This window comes from Lactuca saligna, chromosome 3 (assembly GCF_052625555.1).
Source record: "Lactuca saligna cultivar CGN05327 chromosome 3, ASM5262555v1, whole genome shotgun sequence".
NCBI lineage: Eukaryota > Viridiplantae > Streptophyta > Magnoliopsida > Asterales > Asteraceae > Lactuca > Lactuca saligna.
The window spans coordinates 164,338,356-164,364,996 of record NC_136419.1 but is presented as its reverse complement, the minus strand read 5'-3'; the positions used below and the strand labels follow the sequence as shown (position 1 = coordinate 164,364,996).

Below are 26,641 nucleotides of genomic sequence, written 5' to 3'. Positions count from 1 at the left end.
AAGTCGGAAGGAGTACTCTAATCTTCGTACAAAAACTCTCTCCATAACCATTCAATCTCACCTGGCCACTCAAATTGCAGTAGTCCAGTCAGAGGCCATGAAGACGGAAAATAGAGCTAGTGAAGCATTGCACGGAATGGAAAAGAACCTGGAGGCAAAGGAGAATGGAGTATACTATTTCATGAACCGTATCTGGGTCCCTAAACTTGGAGGGTTTAGAGATGTTGTTATGAAGGAAGCCCACAAGACGCGATACTCCATTCATCCCGGTTCCGACAAGATGTATTTGGATATTAAACAACACTATTGGTGGCCTAACATGAAGGCGGAAATCGCGACCTACGTTAGTAAGTGCCTTACGTGCGCCAAAGTAAAGGTGGAATACCAGAAACCCTCAGGATTGTTACAGCAACCGGCAATCCCGGAGTGGAAATGGGAGGGGATTTCTATGGATTTCGTGACCAAGCTACCCAAAACGTCGAATGGATTAGACACCATATGGGTAATAATCGACCGACTGATGAAATCTGCCCATTTCCTGCCAATTAAAGAATCTTACAAGATGGAAAGATTGACGCGTTTATACATTCGAGAGATCGTGAGACTCCACGGAATACCAGTATCTATCATCTCGGATAGGGACAGTAGGTTCACGTCACGATTTTGGCAATCCCTCCATAAGGCGATGGGAACAAACCTCAACATGAGCATCGCTTATCATCCACAAACGGATGGTCAAAGCGAGCGAACCATCCAAACGCTCGAAGACATGCTCCGCGCATGCGTGATAGACTTTGGAAAGTCTTGGGATACCCACCTACCCTTAATCGAGTTCTCATACAATAATAGTTATCATTCGAGCATCAAGGTGGCTCCTTTCGAAGCACTGTACGGGCGTAAATGTAGATCACCGTTATGTTAGGCTGAAGTAGGTGACACCCAGCTAGCAAAAACACGTGCGTCGGACAAAGCACTAACGGGACCGGAAATCATTCGCGAAACCACGGAAAAGATCGTTCAAATCAAAGCTCGATTGCAAGCATCGCGTGACCGACAAAAGAGCTACGCCGATAAGCGGCGAAAGCCCTTAGAATTTCAGGTCGGTGATCGAGTACTGTTAAAAGTCTCGCCCTGGAAAGGAGTTATTCGTTTTGGGAAGCGGGGAAAACTAAACCCACGGTACATTGGACCTTTCGAAATCGTTGCCCGAATAGGTCCGGTAGCCTACAGAATGCAACTACCCGCAGAGCTAAACGGTGTACACCCCGTGTTCCATGTCTCTAATCTGAAGAAGTGTCTATCAGATGAAACACTCGTCATTCCCCTTGATGAAATCGAAATCAACAAGAATCTCCTGTTCGTTGAAGAACCAATTGAAATCATGGACAGGGAGGTGAAGCGTACTAAGCAAAGTCGCATCCCGATCGTGAAGGTACGGTGGAACGCAAAGCGTGGGCCGGAATTCACGTGGGAACGCGAAGACCAAATGAAGCAGAAGTACCCTCACCTATTCTAGCATTCTCAAATCTAGCTTTCAAACAGAATTTCGGTACGAAATTCCCTCTAACGGGGGGATGATGTCACAACTAGAAATTTTGTGTCTTGTAATCACCAAACTCAAGTAAAATGTTGAATCAAAAACTTAAAAGCATGTGTGATGAATATTAAATGACATCAAAAACTTCAATCAAATACATCATGCAAGTGCTACAAATAGTCAACAATCAATTGGAAACCCTAGAAGTCCTCGTTTAAGTCCATTTTGGACTAGGACTTCCTTATTGGACCCAAATGGACCAATAAGCTTCCAATTTGACTATCATGGGCTTAGAACCCTTAAATGGACTCTAATTGGACCCACATTTATTTATTTCAATATTTTGGGCCATGTTGGGCCTAGAATGAAATGAATTAAAAGCTTTGATCCATGATTAACCTAAACTAGCCCACCAAAGTATAAAAATCATATTATATTTCCTTTTAGGTTAAAACTCATCCAAATTAATTTACACATGGGCTTGTGGGCATTAAAGCCCAAATTTCTCTTCTTCCTTCCATATTTTCGGCACAAAACAAGCCCAAGAGGAAGGGTTGACCTTGTGAGTGACACCTCACAATTAACCAAAGGATTTCCATGCAAAATGTTCCATGTTTCAATGCATATCACCTCAAGGGTCTATTTCTCTCTTCTCTCACTCACTCTCGGCCGAAACACACACACACACACAAATCTCTCACAAACTCTCTCTAGAATTCTCAAGGAACAATCCTTCCTCCTCCTTCAAAAATTTCGTGAATCAAGAGCTTCACAAGGAGAATCCATCACCAAAATCATCATCTAGGTAAGTTAATGCTTGGATCCATGCTTTGGACTCTTTCTTATCTTCAAAAACCTCTTCTTAACTCTCATGAAATCATAAACTTGTGTCTTAGAACTCCATAAACTCGAAATCTTCATCAAAGGGTGCTAGGGTCAAAAATCACCAAGTTTCTTCCATCTTTTCTTCAAGAACCGAAACTACCCCCTAAGGTGAGCTTCATACCCCCTTATTTTCGGTTTTTTATAAGTTTTTGTGGGAGAGAATATAATCAAAGGTGTAGATCTAACATTATGTGTATGCCTTGTATGATTTCTATGCTTATATGTGTGTTTGGTATGATTATGATGTTGGATCTAGTCATAAATCACTAAAAACCGAGATATACTTTATGTTAAATGATACTAACATAAAACATACTACTACATACAAAGTATACCAAGAAAAATAGCTAAGTGGCTTAATAATACATACTTTGGGCTAAAAACTCATTTTTTTTTACATAAATGTTAAAAATACAAAGTTGAAGGGCCCAAAATGAAATATTTCGAAACCTAATGGGTGAGATGAGTCAAAACAGTTTCCATAATGTATTTTCTGAAAATATACTCTTTTGGAGGATTAAAAACATAAATTTCAAGCTTAATGGGCTAAAAATGACAATTTCGGCCCAATAGGGCCCGTTATGCGAAATTTTCTGTTTTGGAGGGCCAAAACTATGTTTTTCTGTAAAACAGTGGACTACTAGTGTTACAAGTACTATTCAAAGGTTTAAAATGCTTTTTCAAATTTAAAAAGGACCAAAGTTGCAAAAATTTTCCAATTGGGGCCAAAATTGTAAAAACTGCGAAAAAGAAGGGTTATAACCGAGAAAACTACAATTTCAGGGACTTAAACTGTTTTCAACGAAAAATATGCTGAAAAATATTAATTTCAATAATTTTTGGTGTTAAAATGTCAAGAAAAATGATTTAAGGACCAAACCGAAAAGTTATTTAATTAGAGGGTGGAAAAAGTAAATTTTACAAACAATGAGGGGCTGAAAACAGAAAACGTTCAAGGCTAATTCAATACACGCAACTTGATCAAATATTGGCACCGCAACTACCGACACAATACACAACAATACCAAAAATCGTTGTTAAACGAATTGATTCGGTCTCGAGTCAATAACAAATCCAAAACTACTAACACTACAACGCTCAATACACATATGGAACTCTCAGAACTCTATACTCTCGTGGAATTACTCATTACGTCGACGTACATTCCTTAGGCCCAAAAGTTTCAAATCATGCTTGTTGAGCCTAGCTAGCCCGATGACATGATCTTTAGGCCCAAAGGATACTTGCTTACATGTAGTTGGGTCTAATACGACTTAACCGCGTGTAAAAGGACTTTCAATGGCAAACGTGTTGCTGGTCCCCAAGGGTCCTTCGGTGCTGCTAGTAAAGTCAGGAACTCACGATTGCGGGTTGGGCTTTGGGCCCTTCGCAATTGCAATGGTCTTGAACGGCGTAGGGAAATACCGAGGGTTTCGCACCTTCTCTTTTTCTCTTCGGTCGTGGGACTACACAAGTCTGGGAGGATTGAGTTGTGTGAATAAGTGCGAGTGACGCCTAAGGGATCGCTAGTACGGTTGTCAACTGGACGTTTTCATTAATGTACGTTACAACAATTCACCACCCACTGTATACGCAATGCCTCCGGAGCTCAACGAATACCTCTAACGTAACGAAACAACAACACATAAACTAATTAAAGCAAAGTGATAGGAAAACGTCGGGTTTTCCTAGGGTTTTCAACTAGTACACCTACGAACTACATGCCGAATTTCACAACTCGTACGCTTACATCTATAGAAAACAAACAAGCATACTCACGGATCTTCACATATTTTTTTTTACGCTATACTATTTTCAGAAAATATCGGATTCTCTGGTGGTTTTCAAAACAATACAAACATTGGATTTTAAACATTACTTATGAACTCACCAACATTTCATATGTTGACGTTTTTCCAAAATACTTGTATTCTCAGGTAACAGATAAGTGAAGAAAGGACTGTACTCTATGATTGTTTTGCGGTTGTTTAAGTAACAATGAACAATTTATTTTGGGGATGTAATATTTTGAGACAATGTAATGGATGTAAACGCTACCAGTTGTATTATTCCAATGCTTGGTATTGTATGATGTTATGTTTCATGTATATTCATTGTGATGGTATTCAATTGAGTCACAACAGCCCCCGGACGTTTCCGCCGTCTGGTTCGGGGGTGTGACATGGAGCGTGTGTGGTTAACCGACACATTGATTAGGTGACAATATTAAGGGTACCAAGTGAATTAGCATGGTTATTCACACCTTGTTTTGTGATCCTCGGCATCCCAATCACAAAACTTGAAGGGCACAATCGAGATTGAAACATACCATTGAAAAGTTCAATGAATCTCAAAAGAATCTAGGAATTTCAAATCCAATTAAACCTAATAAATCATTTCGTTTTCGTGGTGGAAATTGGTGAATCGTCATTCACCTACTTTTCAAATATATTATTACTTAGATTACGGCATCCCTCTTCTAAGTATAATATATTGTGATTGGATCCTAGCCTTAATATTACATTTCGGTGTCTTATTAAGGATTCTATATATCTAATCTAAACTTACTCTCTTCTTTCAGATGTCTTCTAACACTAATGCTTCGGGCTCTAACCCAACTGGTTCTTTCTCTCTCATGAATCTTAGTGGGAGGGTCATCTTTGATGGTTCCAATTTCATGGATTGGATTAGGAACATCAAGATGGTTACTCGTTATGAGGACAAAGAATATGTCCTCGATAAGGAGTTAAAAGAGCTTGATGAGTCCACTGCTACTCCTGTGGAGAACGCTGAATTCAGGACTCATGAGAGAGATGCTACTAAGGTGGCATGTATCATGATGGCCACGATGACAGCCGAGCTCCAAAAGTCATATGAAGATTTCTACCCTTTTGAGATGCACCAAGATCTGATGGAAAGGTACCATCAGAGTGCTCGTCAGGAGCAGTGCGAAATAATCTCCTCCATAATAACAACCCGCATGAAGGACGGTGAATCCGTCACGGGCCACATGCAAAAGATGCAAAGGTATGTGGACCGTTTGCTGAAGCTGAATGTTAACATCCCTGAGGAGTTGGCAATTGACATCATTTTGCACTCTTTGCCTTCTTGTTATGATCATTTTCGAATGACATATCATATGAACAAGGAGGAAGTTACCCTCAGCAAGCTTCAAGGACTCTTGAAGACCGCGGAACCCGGTCTTAAGGGTAAAGCGGTTGTTACTTCTACTACTCCTACTCCAACATCTACCCCTGTTTTAGCTATCGGGCAAGGCCAAGGGAAGAAGAGGAAGCACCCTTCGAAGGGTACCAAGGGAAAGTCTCTTGAAGGATCCTCATCAAAGACCAAGAGCGGTTCTGTCACTCCTTCTGCCATTCCCAAGGATACTGAATGCTTTTATTGCCATGAAAAGGCACACTGGAAGCGAAACTGCCCTAAGTACTTACAGGATCTAAAGGATGGGAAAGTGAAACCCACCCACGCAGGTATTTACACTATATTGTCTAATTACTCAACATATTCTAACTCTTGGGTGCTTGATACAGGATGTGGTATTCACATATGTTCTGATTTGCAGGGCCTAATAAGAAGTGAGAATGTGGAGCACGGGAAGATAAACTTGATCATGGGGAATAGGAAGCCTTCACCTGTTTCCAAGATTGGAATTTATACTTTGTTGCTTAATAATGGGTTAAAATTAGATTTGAATAAATGTGTGTACTCGTCTGAAATGGCGAGGAGTATTATTTCTTTTCATGCTTTGTACAAACAAGGTTTTACCTTTTCGTTTGATAATGAAATTGGTGGTATTGATGCTTTCTTTAAAAATGTGTTTTATTTTAAAGCATTACCTTGTGATGGTGTGTATGAAACTGTGTCGATTGTAGACAACTTAGGAAATAATGTGTTGTATATTGATTCTTCTACTAGCCTAGATAAAGCATCGTTGTGGCATTGTCGTCTTGGACATGTAAACAAGAAACACATAGGCCAACTCCAAAAGAGTGGAGTCTTGGAATCATTTGACCTTAAATCAGATGATAATTGTGAATCTTGTCTACTTGGAAAGATGACAAAATCACCCTTCACTGGAACTTGTGAGAGGGGTGAGGGTTTGTTGGACCTAATACATACTGATGTATGTGGGCCATTCAAAACCTCCACAAGGGATGCTAATTGGTATTATGTGACTTTTATTGATGATTTTAGTAGATATGGGTATGTCTACTTAATCAAACATAAGTTAGAAACCTTTGAAAGGTTTAAGGAATTCAAACAGGAAGTAGAAAATCAATTGAGCAGGAACATTAAGATGCTTCGATCCGATCGAGGTGGTGAGTATCTTAGTACCGAGTTCCTTGACTATCTTAAGGAGTGTGGGATTGTCTCACAATTGACTCCTCCCAGGACACCACAGCTGAATGGTGTGGCTGAGAGGCGTAATCGAACTTTGTTGGACATGGTTCGCTCTATGATGAGTCGAGTTTCGTTACCAATCTCTTTTTGGGGGTATGCCTTAGAGACTGCCGCCCATATCCTTAATCTAGTCCCTACAAAGAAGGTTACCAAAACACCTCATGAGATGTGGACTGGGAAGGTTCCCAATTTGGACCACATCAAAATTTAGGGTTGCGAAGCTTTCGTGAGGCGTGAAACTCATGATAAGCTTGAACCCCGAAGTGAAAGGTGTATTTTCATCGGCTACCCACATAAATCCTTCGGTTACCTCTTCTACAGACCCAGTGAGAATGTGGTCTTTGTAGCACGAAGAGGGATCTTTCGCGAGAAAGAATTTATAAGCCAAGGAGACAGTGGGAGGCAGATTGATCTTGAAGAAATTCAAGAATCAATTGGTGAAGGAACCTCAGACACTAGCTATCAACCTGAGGAGGAAACTCCTGTTGATCCAGCTGACGAGTCTGTACCTCCGAGGCGTTCCACACGGGTTAGGAACACACCTTCGTTTTATTATGGCTTTCATATTACTACGGAAGGTGATATGTTTATCAGTGATAGTACACTGGTAAATTTGGATGAACCTAGCAGTGTTAAGGAATCCATGGCAGGCCCGGAGTCTGCTAAATGGAAGGAGGCTATGGATAGCGAGATACAGTCCATGTATGACAATCAAGTTTGGAACTTGGTTGACAATGTACCAGGCCGTAAAACAGTCGGGTGCAAATGGATCTTCAAGAAGAAGACAGACATGGAAGGAAAAGTGCATACTTATAAGGCTCGACTGGTTGCGAAGGGTTTTACTCAAACTCAAGGTATTGATTATGATGAAACCTTCTCGCCGGTAGCAAAGATTAAGTCTATTAGGGTTATGTTAGCCATTGCAGCATTTCATGATTATGAAATATGGCAAATGGATGTCAAAGCCGCTTTCCTTAAAGGAAAGTTAGCTGAGGATGCGTACATGAATCAGCCAGAGGGTTTTGTAAGTGCAGAGTACCCTAATAGAGTATGCAAGCTTGAGAAATCCATTTATGGATTAAAACAAGCATCTCGTAGCTGGAATCTTTGTTTTGATGAGAAGGTAAAAGAGTTTGGCTTCTCGAGAAGCGAAGATGAGTCTTGCGTGTATGTCAGAGCTAGTGGGAGTATAGTTAGCTTCTTGGTACTGTATGTGGATGACATACTACTTATAGGAAATGACATCCCAACCTTGCAGGAGGTTAAGTCCTGACTTGGGAAGTGCTTTGCTATGAAGGACTTAGGGGAGGCTGCCTATATCCTAGGGATAAGGATATTAAGAGAAAGGAGTAGAAGACTAATTGGACTTAGTCAGAGTACCTACTTGGATAAGGTGTTGAAAAGGTTCAACATGGAGAATTCCAAGAAAGGAGATTTACCGATCCAAAGCAATACCAAACTGAGTAAGACTCAGAGTCCGAGTACAGAGGCATAGATAGCTGAGATGAGCCAATTACCGTATGCTTCTGTAGTTGGCTCGATCATGTATGCTATGACTTGTACCCGTCCTGATGTGGCATTTGCTTTGAGCATGGTCAGCAGGTATCAGGGGAACCCTGGCAAGGCTCATTGGACCGCGGTAAAGAACATTCTCAAGTACCTGCGAAGGACTAAGGACTGGATCCTTACCCTTGGTGGAAGTGATGACATGAGAGTATTAGGGTATAGTGATGCTAGTTTTCAGACTGATAGGGATAATTTCCGCTCTCAGTCGGGCTGGATCTTTACCTTAAATGGAGGGGCAATCTCTTGGAAGAGTTCCAAGCAGGAGACGGTGGCTGATTCGACTTGTGAATCAGAGTATATAGCAGCGAGTGAAGCAGCAAAAGAGGCGATATGGGTAAAGAACTTCATCGGAGACCTTGGAGTTGTACCAGCTATTAAGGAACCTATGGAGATTTTCTGTGACAACAATAGTGTGGTTACCTTAGCCAAGGAACCAAGAGATCATGGCAGATCTCGACACATTGACAAAAAATATCACTTCATAAGACACAAGATTGAAGAAGGACTCCTCGTGGCAAGGAGGATATCGTCGGATGAGAATCCTGCAGATCCCCTTACGAAGGGACTGACGAGGGTTAAGCATTTTCAGCATGCGAGACGCATCGGGCTGAGGGACGATATTAGTTTTACAGATTAGATATTTTTCCTGAAACTTGTAAAATGTAATCGACGTTTGATGATGAATAAAATTTGTGATTTATTTATGAGTAAAGTGTTACTATCATTGTCAATTATTTACTACTGTTTTAGTTTTGCATGTTTTGACTTCCAGAATAATTAATTTATTCAAACCTCCACAATCGATCATACGTCGGAAGTAGGTATGAATCAAGATTGTCATGAATTGGGTTTGTAGATGTCTTAAAGGTGTTTAGACATGGCAATGGTTGCTGCAACATTCATGAGTACTCATAAGTTATGAGTATTGGTATAAACCCACGCTCACTTGTATCACTTCATGGAATTTATCTCGAGTGATCGTGAGACGATAATATCATATAAATCTTCAAACCTAGAGATATGAGTTGTTACCTATGAGTTGTTTGTGCATTGATTGCACGTAAACGCATCAGTAACTTGATGTTATAAAACGTGCCTTTGTGTACAATTCAATAAGTAGTAGAACAAGCATATCAGTCGAAGTTTATCTGTTCCTTCTAGAAATAGAAGCGATATCTGGGCCCCTCGATGATTTTGTGTTGACCCATGTACCGGGCCCGGTCAGAACTAAACCGATGTGTTCAGTGAAGTTCATCGTCAAACAAATCGGAAAATCGAGAAACAATTGCCAGACAATAAGCAAGACATAGTTCCATGTGTTTGTCCGAGGAGGATTATGTGATCACTTATCTAAAATGGCGCTTCATAGTTCAACAGAGTCTTCATAGTTCGAGGGAGTTTTCGAGAGCTACGATTGTTGGTTGGTTCCTGAAGTTATAGGAAAATACAGTTATTAGACCTATCCAAGTGGGAGTCTGTTGGATAAGGTGTCTAAGTCCATAACTTATTTGGTATATACTTGACCCGACCGGCATGGTCCATTTGGGTTGCATCTCATCCAAACTATTATGGATAATTTTATGAGAGTTATACACATATGTTTATTAATATATTATAAGTTATAATATATTAATATGAAGTTACGTTATTTAATTAGTTTTAGTCTTAAATTAATTATGAATTAATTTAGAGATTAAAAGGAAGACTAATTAGATTATGGGCTATTTGTTTTATATAGTGTGGGCTAATACTCATTTGTTAATGGGCTAGGCTTATGTGGAAGTCCATGGATGATCCATAGAGCTTTTAACCCATGGATCCTTGGAAAGGAAAAGACATGGGTTATTAGGGTTTCACCCTAACCATGCACACTATATAAGCATGCTTATGGAGCATGAAATGGAGCCTAAGAGGAAACTAGTGAACTAGTGTGTGTAAGCTTGTGTGTGGCCGATTTTATACAAGTGTGTATTCTCTCTCAAAGTTTTCAAAGAGTTTGTGGTGTTTTGTGATTCCATTTGAGGCATTCACACTATTGGTGCTTGGCCCTCAAACTCCTTAGAACCAAACTCACCAAAAGGTATGTAATCTCTTCTAACTCTTTTATGTTGAAATGTTCCCCATGCCATGTTAGATAGGTTATAAACCTTGGAAAATTTATTATTTTGCATGTATTTAGACAAACATAGATCTAAGGTTTATTAGGGTTGCATGCACACTTAGGAAGTGTTAGATTGCTCAAAACCCAACAAATAGCACTTAAGGGAGGTATGTATGACTGCATCAAACCTTTGATTCATCCACTATGATAGGAAGGTTTAAAAGATGCTGCCTAGATTGTGCAATATAAATCTCTTCATTAGTGCAGATCTTAAAATTACTCTTCTCCATCACCTTAAACATATATGACAGAAAAATCTGTTGAAGAACATCAATTTCTTGTGATGATTGGTTCTGCTACTCCAAATTCCATGCCCCTTGGACAGGATCAAAGAGGGAATATAATTGTTGCAAGTATGTCAACCATGGAAAAATAAAGTGACGCTTTAATAAAAAAATCTAAAAGTTTGAAATTGGGAAAGATATTATAGCAAAAATCGATAAAAGTAGATAATAGTACCATGAGATCTTCAAACTGAAGAAGATACCATGCTCGAATCGTGTGCTCAACTCTCTTGCAAAGCTTCAAAAACTCTGCCTGATCAGAATTGTGCTCTGCAATACTGAAGTTTGTTTGAAGCTTCAAAAGTAACATTATAGAAGTTTATGGAAGTAGATTAAAAAGTCAAGTGAACCCTAATACACCGGTGGTCTCCCGAAAGGATCTCCTAGGCTAGCCACTACAAGAACACCGGACTTATATATGTTTAGAACTAATGCTCCGGTATCCAGCCAAAACTGAACACCCTAGAAACTAAAATACAGATTTGAAAAGAAAATTGAGTGTAGAACATCGTAGCATAACCATCAATAAATATTACAAGAACAGACTGTAGATAAATGGTGTTGTTAGTGTTACCACTTACCAATAAGATTATCCAAAGTCATGATAAGTCTGGGCTTCAAAATTAGGATAACTGCTTCATGTTCCAATCGAATCTAACCTTATTGAAGTGGGACAATCTGTAATCAGGCAATATTTAAAGGCATTCCCAATGATAGATTATATCCCCAACTGCACCAAGCGAATAGTCTCCACCAAAATATACTGATGAGTGCTGATAATTGATATAGGATTTGTTTTAAACATGTAAAATAAACTTGGAGAGGAGAGAGAATAGTGTAGTGTATCCCACCATAACATAGCATCGTAATCATTTTTATGCAAAACTTTATTTGTAGGAGGCATTTCATTGAAGACCTTTTGTGCATTCTCAAGCTAACTCTGATTTTCAATACCAATCAACCTAAACACTACCCAGAAACAGATTTATAATAACTTTGTTGCACAAACCCAATACCGGGAAATGAATAAGAGGAAATTACTGAATTACCCCAAGCGTATGTATTGCTATAAACAACATTAACGTGCATGAAAGAGAAAAAATATTTTTTTGGTGTTCTTGAAAACGTAGTATGTGAAAAATGATAGATACAAGGAATCTATAATTTGCACACTTTTGTTTATATACACATTTATTTATTTCAGGAAATTGTCCCTATCATGTCCAATTATTTTAATGAAAGTTTCTAGTTTGCTACCTTTCTTTGACTCTATGCATATAGGGTCTTCATAATTCAAGCTAGGTATCCTCAAGATAAGACTCATCTTTCTTTCTCATCCTCGATCAACAACATTCAATCTTCTACCCTCAATTGAAACAATCAGTGTAAAAACATGGGAAAAGCTCAATTTGATCAACATTCAGAAGATCAGATGTTGAAAATAGAAAACAAAAAGATGGTGGATTCTCCAAAGGCTTTCGATGCAATCTCTATTCCGATGGGAATCTTCTTTACAGTTTTCTTCTCGTTTGTTTATTACCTTTTGATAAGATGGTGTGAGAAGATCAGAAACTCCACTCCTCTCCATGTCGTCAACATGTCTGAAATGGCTACCATCATCATCTTCTTCGCCTCATGTATCTACTTTCTTGCATTCTTTGGTATGAACTTCATCCAGGCTACACCATTTATAGAAACATAGGAAGAAGACGAAGTAGAAGAAGAAACAACTCCCTGTGGTGCTTCCATTATTCGCGAATCTGATATCGTATCTGTAAAAGAAGTCATGAAGAAAGAAGAGGAAATAGTAATCGTAGCAACATATACAGTTGTTACTAAAGAAGATGAAGAGGTGATACAAGCGGTGGTTTGGAATCGAACTCACTGTAGGCGTTGACACAATCGTTCATTAGTCAACTATTGAACTTTTCTGGTTCATTTTTCATGTTAATTTCAGTATTCAAGAACAATTCATACGTTTTTCGAAATCCAAATTACAAACAGTTTGTTCCAAAACAACAAAAATCAGGAAGCATAACAAAAGGAAAACCTTATAGTGAAGGGGAACGCCAATGATAGGAGTAACACCCTGTTCTCGAGCTTCATCAGTGTGGGATGGGGTCGGTAGAGCTGTGTTTATCGGCGACCAATTGCACACGCCTTGGAGGAGCGATGGGGGTTCTGTGTAGGATTTGTGATTGGAGCAGAGATGAGCGTTAGTCATACTGAGTTGAAGAAAACCATCGAAATCGGAACCTACAAAAGGAATCATAAATCTACGGAAGCCATCAAAGGAATGAAGAGAAAACGACGAATAACAGAACAGGATGAAATTGAAAGCAAATTGAGATAAGAAGAAAGAGGCGAGGTCAAAGGCGGTGGAGAGGAATTGTGGTGTTAAAATGAGAATAACAACTTCCATGTGGCGTTAAAATGAGAATAAGAACTTCCGTGTCCAAATATGAAAGAGAAAAAAAGTTCCTGCTCATCAAGTTTTTAACGATTAATAGTATATATAATATATCACAATACGTTCTCTAATAGTATATTGTCGTTTGATAAACCCATTGTTTATTAATATGAATATATCACAATACGTTCTTAGATAAAGATTTATTATTTAATATCAAATACATCTAATGAATTCACAATCAATCAAAAATAATTGAACATGTTCAAAAAATAATTTAGAGTACGTTTTGTTTTATATAACAAATTAATAAATAAAAGTATAAAATAAAAACTATAAAAATGTAATGTAGATTTTGAAACTTTAAAAGGTAAAAGGTATTAAGTATTAATTCTCTTTGCCATGGAAGAAAAGTATACAATAAAAAGGGATAAGGGTAATATATTTTTGGATTTATATATATTTGGTTACTGGGTTTATTTTTCATTCATATTTACCCTTTCAACTTGTTAAACATTACACATTCAGTCCTTATGTCAGGTTATTTCAGGTTAACCGATAAAAATATCTTAATAGGGTAATATAATTCTTATTTTACACACGTTTAGTACTTAATATTTAGTTCTTAATTTTTATTTTTTTGCAAAATAATTTATTTTGTTTTTGTACTCATTCAATATTCTTAAAAAAAACTCAGTGACCAAAATTGAGTACATTCAATTTTACACACATTTAATACTTAATATTTTTGTACACATTTAATCCTTAATATTTTTATACACAATCAATTTTAGTTGTGGACTAAATAATTTATTTTGTTTTTGTACAAAATAAATTATTTTATCAATATTATTAAAAAAACTCATTCAATATTAATTTTAATAATATATATTAAAATCAAAATTGAGTGTCAATGTCTCAATGATAGGAGAAATGAAATTGATCGTCCGTGCATGAAGAAATTTTATCATATTTTGAATAACCCAAAAATAATATAATAGATATTATAGTTATGGGCAAAATGTGTAATTTTATACAAAGTTAAGGGCTTGATAGAAAATAATATATTTCTCATCTATGTTTTTTAATACGCATCTTGTGGTTTCGCAGGTTTTAATCATGACAATTACACGATTTGGATTCGTGTTAATAGGATCACCTGCTCATAAATCATCATCTCCAAAGATCGCTCTAGAAATGTGAAGAAGAAGAAGAGGAATCAAGATCAAGATGGCTACATTGACAGTTCCAGGGGTGTTATCTTCACCTCGTGATGACGCCATGCATTTGTACAAGGCATTTAAGGGTATGCGATGCGTAATGATTCTATGTATCTGTATCATTTCCCTCATCGTTCTCCTGATTTCCACCACACTATCGATAATGTGGTTCAGGTTTTTCTAAATATTGACGATTTCATGTTTAGGGATTTAATGCATGTCACTCTTTTTTTTTTTTCCAACGGCCATGTTAGTATTTGTTTGGGATTGAACGCAATACCTTCTGGTTAGAAACTCTTAGTTAGAGGCATTGTTAGCCAAGTGGGCTAGTCCAACTTTTTTAGAATTGGCACTCATAATCTCAAATTATTTTGCAATATATCTAAAATGTTGGGTTAATCTGATTTTAAATCTAGGAGCATTTTAGGAAAGTTACATATATAGTTTTGTTTTATTGTTTTAGACTTTCGTTAGATCACTAATTCTTTTAATATAAAAGTAGATTCATGTGTTTTTTTATTTTTGCAATTTCTAGTACTTGTTTTTGTTCAACTTTTATTTTCTTCAATATGTTTTGTGTCTTTCTTGTACTATAAAAAATTGTTTTAGTTTATTTTTTACACTTGGTATTAGAGTCTAGGGCTTGTAAAGACCTTGTGCAGTTGGTTTGAGAATTGGATTCAAGAAAAAGTGTAGCCCTGCGCTCCAGGGTAGACGCAGCAGGCACTAGGTATGGTTGAAGGGGGTTAGTCATTTTTATTACAAGTTGAAGCATTTCAACAACAGCTTAAATTTCTCTTGATCGAACTTGTTCTAATGATAATGATAAACTAATAGTTGATGCGTGATAAATGGACATGAAGACATCAAAGTATGCGGCCTTGATTTAGTTCGTTTTTGTGGGTGGCAGGAAATGGTAATGGTGGTCATGACCTTGTTTTATTGATCGATGTAAGAATGCTCTCGGAACAAGCTATATTTAAAAGGTTGGTGCTATCAAAAGGGAGAACATGATGTCGATAATTAAAGAAGGATGTTTGATGTTATATCAATTTTTGATTTTGACTCTAACAAATTATCCAATGTGGGCAATCAAAGTCAAGTTAATTATGGATGCACATAAAATATAGAAGACGGATTAATCAAGGGTGTTAGGTGAAAACATCGGATCGATAGTAATCAATATAAGCTCTTTTTTTTTGTTTCAAGCGATCCCAGAAGGTATCGTGTTGCAAATGGTGAGTTACACCTACCCAAAGCAAGTGTGGGATGGGCTAAAAACACGGTACTTGGGAGTGGATCGGGTGATAACGGCTCAGCTAGCAACTTTAGAGAGGAGGTTTGAAAGTTAGCGTATGAAGGAGGGGAAAAATGGTCAATGATTTTGTGAAAAAAAAAACCTTATCCGGTTTAGCCTTAAAATCAAGGAGTCTTGGTTACGAGCTTGAAGAAATGGATTTGATGAAAAGGTTACTTGATTCAATGTCTAAGTATTTTTAATAGAGCAATGCTTCAAGTTTGAGTCGATGTTATCCGATGAAGTCGTTGAAAGACTTAAGGCATATGAGGAACGTATATGAGGAATCGAGAAAATGGAGGAAACTCAAGGTGGGTTGATGTTGGCCAGTGAAGAAAAATCACATGTTTGTAAGCATTGTGACAACTAAGATTCAAATCGAGATGCCTTTGGACCAGCTGGTGAAGAGGTTGTAGGTCCGAGAAGAGTCGATGTTAATGAATGTATCCAGGATTAAAAGTAGCCAATGATACAAATGTGGTGAATTTGGTCACTATAGCAACGAGTGTCCTAAATGGGAGATACAAAAGGCAAATCTAGTAAAAAAGGAACCAACACTACAATGAACGAGGGGTATGATCAATGTTATTAAGGGGATGATTGTTAGGTTAATCGGATTAAAAATCTAGGGAAATTTTAGGAAAGTTACATATTTAACTTTTGTTTTTTTAGAGTATCATTAGGTCTCTAATTTTTTTAGTATAAAAATAGGTGTCTTGTGTGTTTTTTATTTATGAGATTTCTAGTACTTTTTCTTTCTTTCTTTCTTTCTTTCTTTCTTTTTTTTTTTTACGTTTTTAGCAAGTAATTAAAAGCTTTTTCTTCCCCTATTCTATTCCATATATTTTTTCTTCCTTGCACCACAAAAACTATTTAGTTTATTTTGTACACTAAGGATTCTTAATTGCTAATATACACTCTCTTCACCCCCAAAATAACATGTGGGTTGCTAGTGATGGATCTAGGCCATAGTTCATGTCGTCCCTCATCTAGATGTTCAAAAAATTTAATGTACAATCAAAACAGTTATAATTAATTTCAAAATTTCAATCCTGACTCTGTTATAAGATCTATTCGATTAAATGTCATGGTATTTTAATTATATTATACTCTAAAGCACTAATTATGCAACATAACTAGGTGTCATTGCATCATAGTGGCAACATTCTAACGATGGTGTTAGGTATCGGCTGCTTCAGCATTATCTATATCTATATGTTTTACACATTTCGATATAGAAAAATTAGGGAGATGGTAGTCTAAGTTAGCTTTTAGCTTTTATATTACAGTAGATCTCCTAATATAAGTATATAACAATGACTTCTTATGTAGTCAATACTGATGGCTTCTGAACACATAAACACATTAAAAAAAAAAACATTGCAATGGCCGAAATTAGACCATTTCCAGAGGAGATCGGAGAGAACACAATTCCCTACCATTTTTATTAAAAGATCCAAATACCTTCATTAAGACGTTAATTTTTTTTCTAACTAAATTCAATACAAGGCTGGCCCAAGGGCAATGTAAACTGGGCCACTGCCCAGGGCATCAGTATAGGATAGGGCATCATATGTTTTTCAACTCTTACGGGTATATATAACTTGGACCAAAATTTTGTCCACAAAAGCAGTCCAACAAGAAGGGCACCATCTGAAACATGAAATTAGAAAGAAGGCGGCAATAACAACTAAAAAAGTGCATGCCTAAGAAGACGAGGAGACTGACCGACTGGGAAAGAATTACTGAGGAGTCCCTAAGAGTTTTCTTATTCTATCTTTTATATACCGAGGAGTGGGGGACTAAACATCTTCTTTCAAGCAAAAACATAAACTTTAATTTCTGATTCTTTCTTTCATATCAAGGGGCATTGTCTGAGGTTTTCTGTTTCTATCGTTCATATTGAGGGTAAGAACCGAGTTCCGTTTTTTATTAATTTCTTTAAAACAACACTGCAAATCGCCTCTTTTTTTCTTTGCTTAAGTTTTCCGATTTATATGTGTTTGTTTTTAAAGTTATCAGAAGTAAGTTTTCTTTGGTAACACTTTTTCCCCGAATCTCGTTTTGCTTTCAGGGCAGTCTTTTGGCAATCTTTTTAGAGTTCTATTGTTTCAGCATAAATGTTTCATAAATTATTGTTGAATAGCATTCTGACTTTTGTGAATAGTGCCAAAAAAAGGTCAAGGTTTCTTACTTGTCTTAAAAATTGAAGTCTGAGCCTCCGAAGTTCTTGAACCTGCAGTTGGGTTTTTTGCCCCTTGACTTGAAAATTGAATTTGATCTAACGAAAAATGACCTAACTCGCTCTTCGGCTTAAAACAGAATCTATCCTTTTGCAAATGAGTTACACCAACTTTTTTTTTTCTTGTTTTCACTTTATATATATATATATATATATATATATATATATATATATATATATATATATATATATATATATATATATATTTTAATAAAAGAATATGTTTAATCACATATTGACAAGTGTCATCCAATTAGAATCCCTCATTAATGTTATATATCATTTATCATGCCACTTGTCCACCTATTAATTATTCATTTTAAATTTCAAATTTTAAATTTCCCACTCTAATTTTATTAAATTAATAATTGATTTTTCATTTTAAATTTCAAAATTTAAAATTTCTTCCTTTAATTATATTAAATTAATAACATTAAATTAAAAAATAAAATAAAATTAATATAAATTATAAAATGATATAACTCCACGTATTTATTTAAATCAACGATTATAATTTTATATAATTAAAAAAATATCTCTTAAGTAATAATTTATTTAAAATAATCGATTAATAATTTTGATTTTTTAATAAGAAAGTTTAATTAATTTTATAACCGTGGTTATCACGGGTTATAAACTAATATATATATATATATATATATATATATATATATATATATATATATATATATATAAACTAATATATATATATATATATATATATATATATATATATATATATATATATATATATATATAAACTAATATATATATATATATATATATATATATATATATATATATATATATATATATATATATATATATATATATATATATATATATATATCACTCTTCCGTTTAAAGGTGTGGTTGAAATGCTCATTAATTTATCGATACTCCTATAAGCTTTTTGATTATGTGGTTAATAGTTCTAGTAATTATTTTTACCAAAAAGATTAGCAAACAACATTGATTCTTTCAGACTTTAAGATGGAGTTATGTTTGATTTTAAAAATTCTTAGCATTTGTATTTTTCTAATTTCTTAAATTTGATTATAAATGATTGAGCAATAACTTCGAAATTGAATTCTTATTTCTAAACTGAATCTTCTTTTTATTGGCATGTTTAATTTATGTATCTTGTTATGGACTTTTTGCATAAATATATGCATTTTGAGTATATTTATGAGTACTTCATATCATTATATGTATTGGTTGTTAAACATAGGGCATCATTTTATATATATATATATATATATATATATATATATATATATATATATATATATATATATATATATATATAGAGAGAGAGAGAGAGAGAGAGAGAGAGAGAGAGAGATAGATAGATAGAGAGACAGTTTAGTTAGAAAAAAATTAACGTCTTAACGAAGGTTTTTGGATCTTTTAATAAAAAATGGAATGAAATTGTATTCTCTCCAATCTCCTTTAGGAAGGGTCTATGTAACACCGTAAAATTTTAAACAAAATTTTCATATTTTAAATGCACTTTTCCAAACACATTTATCGATAAAACCCCATTGTATCATAACTTTGTTTCACAAATATTTCCCAAGATCAAAATACATAAAAAAAAAAAAAGCATACGTGTGTACGAATTATGTCGGCGCCTTCCCGCGATCATCACTGGTACCTGAAACACATAACACATAACACTGTAAGCATAAAGTTTAGTGAGTTCCCCAAAATACCATACATACACATACTAGCCACTCGAGGCCATAACTCTCTGGGCCCGTGGGCCTTAACTCTATCGACCCTCTGGCCCTAACTCTGTGAACCTTCCGGTTCTAACTTTGATATACTCTGATATAGTCATGACATAAATCACATAGAAATAATGCAATACAACACATCACATAATAGCATATAATAACTCTGTCACATAACTCTAATTACCGCTCGAGGTAAAGTATAGTGAGAAGACTCACCTCAGATGTCTCGGTAAATCACTGACTCGGTAGAAATACGATCTAGCCTCCGTCTAAACACTTAAAGTAATACTCTCATAAATATAACTCTCAGAACTAGACTCAACCCTCTCTAGGCACCCTCAGAAGGGTAAAAGACCATTTTACCCCTTCTTTGGCTCAGAGGCCCTCATTGTTGACTAACCCTAAAAGTCAACCAAAGTCAACGGTCAAACTTTGACCCGACTCGTCGAGTGCACTTGGGCAACTCGGCGAGTCCACATGCGTCCACTAGCTCTTTAGTCTCGTTTGACACGTCGAGTCCCTCCATTTACTCGACGAGTCCACAGGTATGAATCGCGGGGCCATCCCGATTCAACTAGTCGGGTCTCAAGAACAACTCGGCGAGTACATGTCATGCACAAACTCTATTGACCTCCTGAGGTCAGATCCGTTCCTCTAATCCATAGATCTAGCCTTCCCAAGCATAATAATCACGTAAAGTCCAGACCTTGACACTCATATATCATCTAGATGGTCTCATTTGGTGATTTAGCCCCAAAAATGACATTCTAAGCTCATGACTCCCAAGATAACCCATAAAGCTCCAAGGTTTAAGGTCTCTTGACCTCTTTGAGTTCAGATCCAAAGCATAAACTCAAGAAGGGACCAATTGCTCCACATAACCATCCTCAAAAGAGGTTAGAAAACACTAACTCTAAGAATCAACACCAAAAATGAAGAAGGTCCGAATAAATACCTCAAGTTGAAGTCTCGGGACTCTGAAACCACTAGAATCACACCTCCTTCAGTCTCCTCTTGCTCTTGATCACCTTCTTCTTGCTAAACCAAAGATAGAAAGATCAAATATAGCTTCTCCTTCCTCCCAAACGATTTAGCTCACTTAGGGTTCTCTCAAAGGACTGGTAGCCACAATGGGCGACTATGAGTGCCCTTAAATAGGCTCCAACCCCGGAGGATTAGGGTTTCATTAAATAGCGTGGACTCGCCGAGTCCAGTCACGAACTCGGATGATAATCCGCGACCCTACTCGGCGAGTCTAAGCATCAACTCGCCGAGTTCCTTCACAAATTCCAAAAATAAAAATATTAGAATAATATACCTGGGAATCCGGATGTTACAATTCTACCCCACTAGAATCAGACTTCGCCCTCGAAGTCTCACTCTGCAAACAACTCTGGATGTTGTTCACGCATCTCGTGCTCCGGCTCCTAAGTCAGCTCTGACCCTTTCCTATGTTGCCACTGCACCTGCACCAGAGGCACTTCCTTGTTCCTCAGAACCTTGACCTTCCGATCTCTAATTGCCACCGGTCTCTCAACATAGTTCAAGCCCACATCCACCTGAATATCCTCTAATGGTACCACTGCTGACTCGTTGGCTATACATTTTCTCAACTGCGACACGTGAAAAGTGTTAAGTGTTGTCAATCTGACCCAACTCTGCAGGTAGCTCCAAACGGTAGGCTACCCTGCCTACTCTCGCGATCACCCTGAAAGATCCAATATATCGAGGCCCCAACTTGCCCTTCTTCCTGAATCGGATCACTCATTTCCAAGGAGAGACCTTAAAGAGCATGAAGTCACCGACCTGAAACTCGAGCTCGGACCAACGCCTGTCCGCATAACTCTTCTGACGACTCTGAGAGGTCAACAACCTCTATCTGACCTGCTGTATCTGCTCAGTCTTCTGAAGCACAATCTCTGTACTACCCATCACACGTTGCCCTACCTCTCCCAAGTAAATGGGGGTCTGACACCTCCTCCCATACAACAACTCAAAGGGTGGCATACCAATGCTCGAATGTTGGTTGTTGTTGTAGGAAAACTCTGCCAAAGGCAAATATGTGTCCCTACTCCCACCGAAATCCAACACACACGCTCGGAGCATGTCCTCGAGCATCTGGATCGTCTGCTCGCTCTGCCCGTCAGTCTGTGGGTGGTATGCGGTACTAATATTGCAGCCTCGTACCCAACTTTTCATGAAATTTCTTCCAGAATCTGGATGTGAAACGCACATCTTGATCTGAGACAATCGAGATCGGCACTCCATGTCGCGATACCACCTCCCTCACGTACATCTCTGCCAATTTCTCTGCGGAAGAGCTCTTATTGATAGCAAAGAAATGAGCACTCTTCGTCAACTGGTCTACAATCACCCAAATTGCATCGACGCCCCTCGCAGTCCTTGGCAATTTGGTGATAAAGTCCATAGTAATCTGTTCCCACTTCCACTCAGGAACCTCTAACGGCTGCAACTTACCATGCGGTCTCTGGTGCTTGGCCTTAACCCGACGACAGGTTAGGCACCTCTCAACGAACCACGCAACGTCCCTCTTCATATAGGGCCACCAATACTCCTTCTTTAGGTCCAAATACACTTAGTGGCCCCGGGATAGATCGAGAACTTCGATCGATGTGCCTCTTCCATCAAAATGGTATGCATCCCACCCACAAACAGTACCCAAATACGACCCTAAAATGTCATAAGTCCCCGGCTATCGGTAACGAACTCTGATACCTGCCCGATAACTCGCTCCCTCTTTTGGTTTTCTGGTCTCACAGCCTCAGCCTGGGCCCCTAGAATGGTGTCCAACACCAAAGTCATCATTGTCAATCTCATACAAACGTCTCGCATCGGGATGCTCTCCGACCTACGGCTTAGGGCATCGGCTACCACGTTAGCCTTACCCGGGTGGTACAGGATCTCACAAACATAATCCTTTACCACATCCAACCATCTCTTTTGCTGTATGTTCAGGTTGGGCTGATCCATCAAGTACTTCAGGTTCTTGTGATCCATGTATATGGTACACCGGACCCCATACAGATAGTGACGCCAGATCTTAAGGGCAAACACCACTACCCCCAATTCTAAATCGTGGGTGGGATACCTTGCCTCTTGAGGCTTCAACTGCCTCGATGCATATGCTATCATGTGCCCCCTCTGCATAAGTACTGCTCCCAACCCTGATATTGACGCATCACAATATACCATGAAGTCCTCCATTCCCTCCGGAAGGGCTAACAATGGGGCTTCGCATAACGTTTGACGAAGTGTCTCAAAGGAGGCCTACTGCTTTGGGCCCCATGAGAAAGCAACACCCTTCCGGGTCAACTTGGTGAGTGGCACGGCGATCTTGGAGAAATCCTTGATAAATCTCCGATAATAGCCTACCAATCCTAGGAAACTCCTGATCTCTGTAGGTGACCTCGACACCTCCCAACTCATCACCGCCTCAATCTTGGCCGGATCGACCAATATCCCTTTCTGGTTAACGAGATGCCTTAGGAACTGGACCTCTCGAAACCAAAAATCACACTTGCAGAATTTGGCGTAAAGCCTCTCCGATCTCAAAACTCCGAGGATATCTCTCAGATGTTCCTCATGCTGTTCTTTGGATCTCGAATACACCAATATGTCATCAATGAACACGATCACCGAGCGATCCAACATCGGCCTACATACTATGTTCATGAGGTCCATGAACACCGCCGGCGCATTGGTGAGCCTGAAAGGTATCACAACGAGCTTGTAATGCCCATAACGATTCCTAAACGCTATCTTCTGGATGTCCTCATCTCGCACCCTCACCTGATGATATCCGGACCTCAAATCGATCTTGGAGAACCAAGATGCTACCTGTAACCGATCGGACAAATCTTTAATCCTCGGCAACGGGTAACGATTATCGACCGTCAGCTTGTTCAATTCCATGTAATCAATGCACATTCGGTGTGATCCATCCTTCTTCTTAACAAAAAGGATAGGCGCTCCCCATGGCGAACTGCTCGGCCGAATAAACCCCTTCCCCAGTAGCTCCTGAAGCTGCGATGATAACTCTTGCATCTCTGGACGCGCAAGGCGATAAGGTGCCTTGGCGATAGGTGCAGCTCCCGGAACCAAATCGATGCTAAACTCAACCTGCCTCTTGGGAGGCACACCTGGTAACTCTTCCGGAAATATATCCGGGAACTCACGCATTATCGGAACCTCATCAACTGACCTCGGTCTCTCTAAATCAACCCTCGTATCCATCACATATGCTACAAATCCCTTACAACCCTGCTGTAGACTCTGCCTCGCTCTAGCGATTGAAAAAAATGCCGACCCAGAACGCGTACCCTCGCAGTATACGGTAAGAACTCCCCCACTAGGGTCTCGTATGGTCACAAGCTGTCTCTCGCAGTCGATAACTGCTCCAAACTTGCTCAACCAGTCCATGTCCCCGATGACACAGACATCTCCCATCACAATAGGAACTAGATCAATCGGGAACTTGATGCTAAAAATCTCGAGTACACATCCTCGGATCACCTCGGTGGCATACACCGCTCTTTCGTCAGCTATGGAAACTCTCAGAGTTCGACTCATCACCTCTCGACTAATACTGATGTGTTGACTAAAAGCCAAAGATACAAAAGACCGACTCGCACCCCAGTCAAATAACACCAAGGAAGGTACAAAATTCACAAGAAAAGTACCAACCACGACATCGGGCGCTGCACGGACCTCCTCCGCAGTCAATTGGAAGGTTCTCCCTCGCACCTTCGGTACCTCGGCCTTCACTGGCCGGCTCTCAGTAGCTCTAATAGCAGCAGGAGCAGATCCCAGAGGTGCTCCCTGGGTAGTCCCTCGTAACTGTGGACACTCTGCCTTGCGGTGTCCAGTCTGGTTGCAGTGAAAGCATACTGCAAACCCCTTGGGGCAATCCTTGGCCATATGCCCCTCCTTGCCACATTTGTATCAAGACCCCACTCTGCACACACCCTCGTGGCTCTTGCCGCACTTGCCACAAGTGCGGCCCTTCTGACTCCCAGATCACGAATCAGCAGGCTTGGCTCGCTTGGTTGCCGGCTGAGACCGTGCCGGTCGTCGATCCCTCGCCTGAGACTCAGCCTCCTCCCTAGCCTGGGTCTCCAACTCTATCTCCTTCTTCCGGGAATTTGCCTGAAGCTCATCAAATATCCGATACATCGAGTTCGCCACGAAGTACCATATATCCCTCCTCAAAATGCTCAGGTAGCAGCTCATACATGCCTGCACGGAGGAAACGTTCTCTGGGCAAAACATTGTCGGCTCATGGAACTTCCTTGTAATCACTGTGACAGAATTAGTACCCTGTTTGAGGGTCAAAAACTCCTGGGCCAAACGCTCCCTTTCTACCTGGGGAATGTACTCATCTCGGAACATAACGGTGAACCTCTCCCAAGTCACTACAGCAAGCTCAGCAGGCGAATAATGCGCTGTCACAAACTTCCACCAATCCTTCGCTCCTAAGCGAAGCTGGTTCAGTGAGAATCAAACCCTCAAATGCTTAGGAGACGAGCACGTAAAGAAACATCCTTCTATGTCTGATATCCACCTCGTCGCTGCAATCGGGTCCTGGGCCCCATCAAACTCCGGTGGTTTTGTGTTGCTGAACTCCAGGAACAGCAATGCATCACCACCCTGCGATCTAGTCGTAGCTACAGTTGCAGTGGTCGCAGCTACAACAACCTCAGAAAGAGCAGCGTATCTCTCATCGAATGTCTCTATCAAGGTGGTCTTAATAGACCCGAACATCTCTGGAATCTCGTCACGGATGGCAACAACCACCTCATCATGAATCATCTGGCGGAGCTCCTCGTCGCTCACACCCCCTCCACTGGTCCCTGGTCTGTGACGTGTCCCTACCATGATGCCTCTCTGAAATACAACACAAGATATTAGAAATTTGCTCGGATGTACACACACTCGATATCCCAACCGTACTTGATCTCTGGTACCCTAAGGATTCTTACTTGGATTGCGCACTGACCAAGTGCCTTCGATAGTACGACCCAATACTACCGACCACACCTACTCAACATTCACACCAAGTCCTCCTCCCAGAGCCCCAAATCCCAAGTACGCTTTTCTCTCTAATCATGTCCTACTCACTAGCAATTCTCTCATAAGCTCCTTGCTGTTATCTCAACACTCTCAAGCATCCCTAGCAGCAAAACCCCTAGACTAAGGCATCATATATCAGGCCACTCTAGTCCTAATAAGAATACCTAGTCTTATTCTAGCATTCATAATATAATTCATCATATAGCATAACATAACGTTTCTTTTAAAACTTATTGTAAGGGTATTGTGGGAAATCACTGTTCGGGCGTTGGCTGATCGTATACACGGCTCTGCTCAGTTTGTCTCAAAAATCTTTTTACACCTTTTAGAAATTTACTTTATTATCAAAAAAAAATTCCTCAAATCCTCAGTTCGAGTTCAGATACGCCCGAAGATGCATCCGAATCCCTCAAACCAAGGCTCTGATACCAAATTCTAACACCGTAAAATTTAAAACAAAATTTTCACATTTTTAAACGCACATTCCCAAACACATTTATCGATAAAACCCCATTGTATCATAACTTTGTTTCACAAATATTTCCCAAGATCAAAATACATAAAAAAAAACCCATGCATGTGTACGAATCATGCTGGCGCCTTCCCGCGATCATCACTGGTACCTGAAACACATAACACTGTAAGCATAAAGCTTAGTGAGTTCCCCAAAATACCATACATACACATACTAGCCACTTGAGGCCATAACTCTGTGGGTCTGTGGACCCTAACTCTGTGGACCCTCTGGTCCTAACTCTATGAACCTTCCAGTTCTAACTCTGATATACTCT

At 38.9% G+C, this 26,641-nt stretch overlaps 1 protein-coding gene and 1 pseudogene across 1 annotated transcript in view; one reads left to right on the top strand and one right to left on the bottom strand.

Moving 5' to 3' along the window:
* The window catches only part of LOC145036120 (uncharacterized), a 47,437-nt pseudogene extending 35,506 nt beyond the window's left edge, over nt 1–11,931 (bottom strand).
* Nucleotides 11,932–14,396: 2,465 nt separating this feature from the next.
* Nucleotides 14,397–26,641, top strand: part of LOC145034012 (annexin D5-like) — a 34,510-nt gene continuing 22,265 nt past the window's right edge. The window contains exon 1 of the mRNA XM_078982455.1: nt 14,397–14,568. Within this exon, the coding sequence (XP_078838581.1) occupies nt 14,493–14,568 (76 nt within the window). The 5' untranslated portion in view covers nt 14,397–14,492. The remainder of the gene's footprint in view (nt 14,569–26,641) is intronic.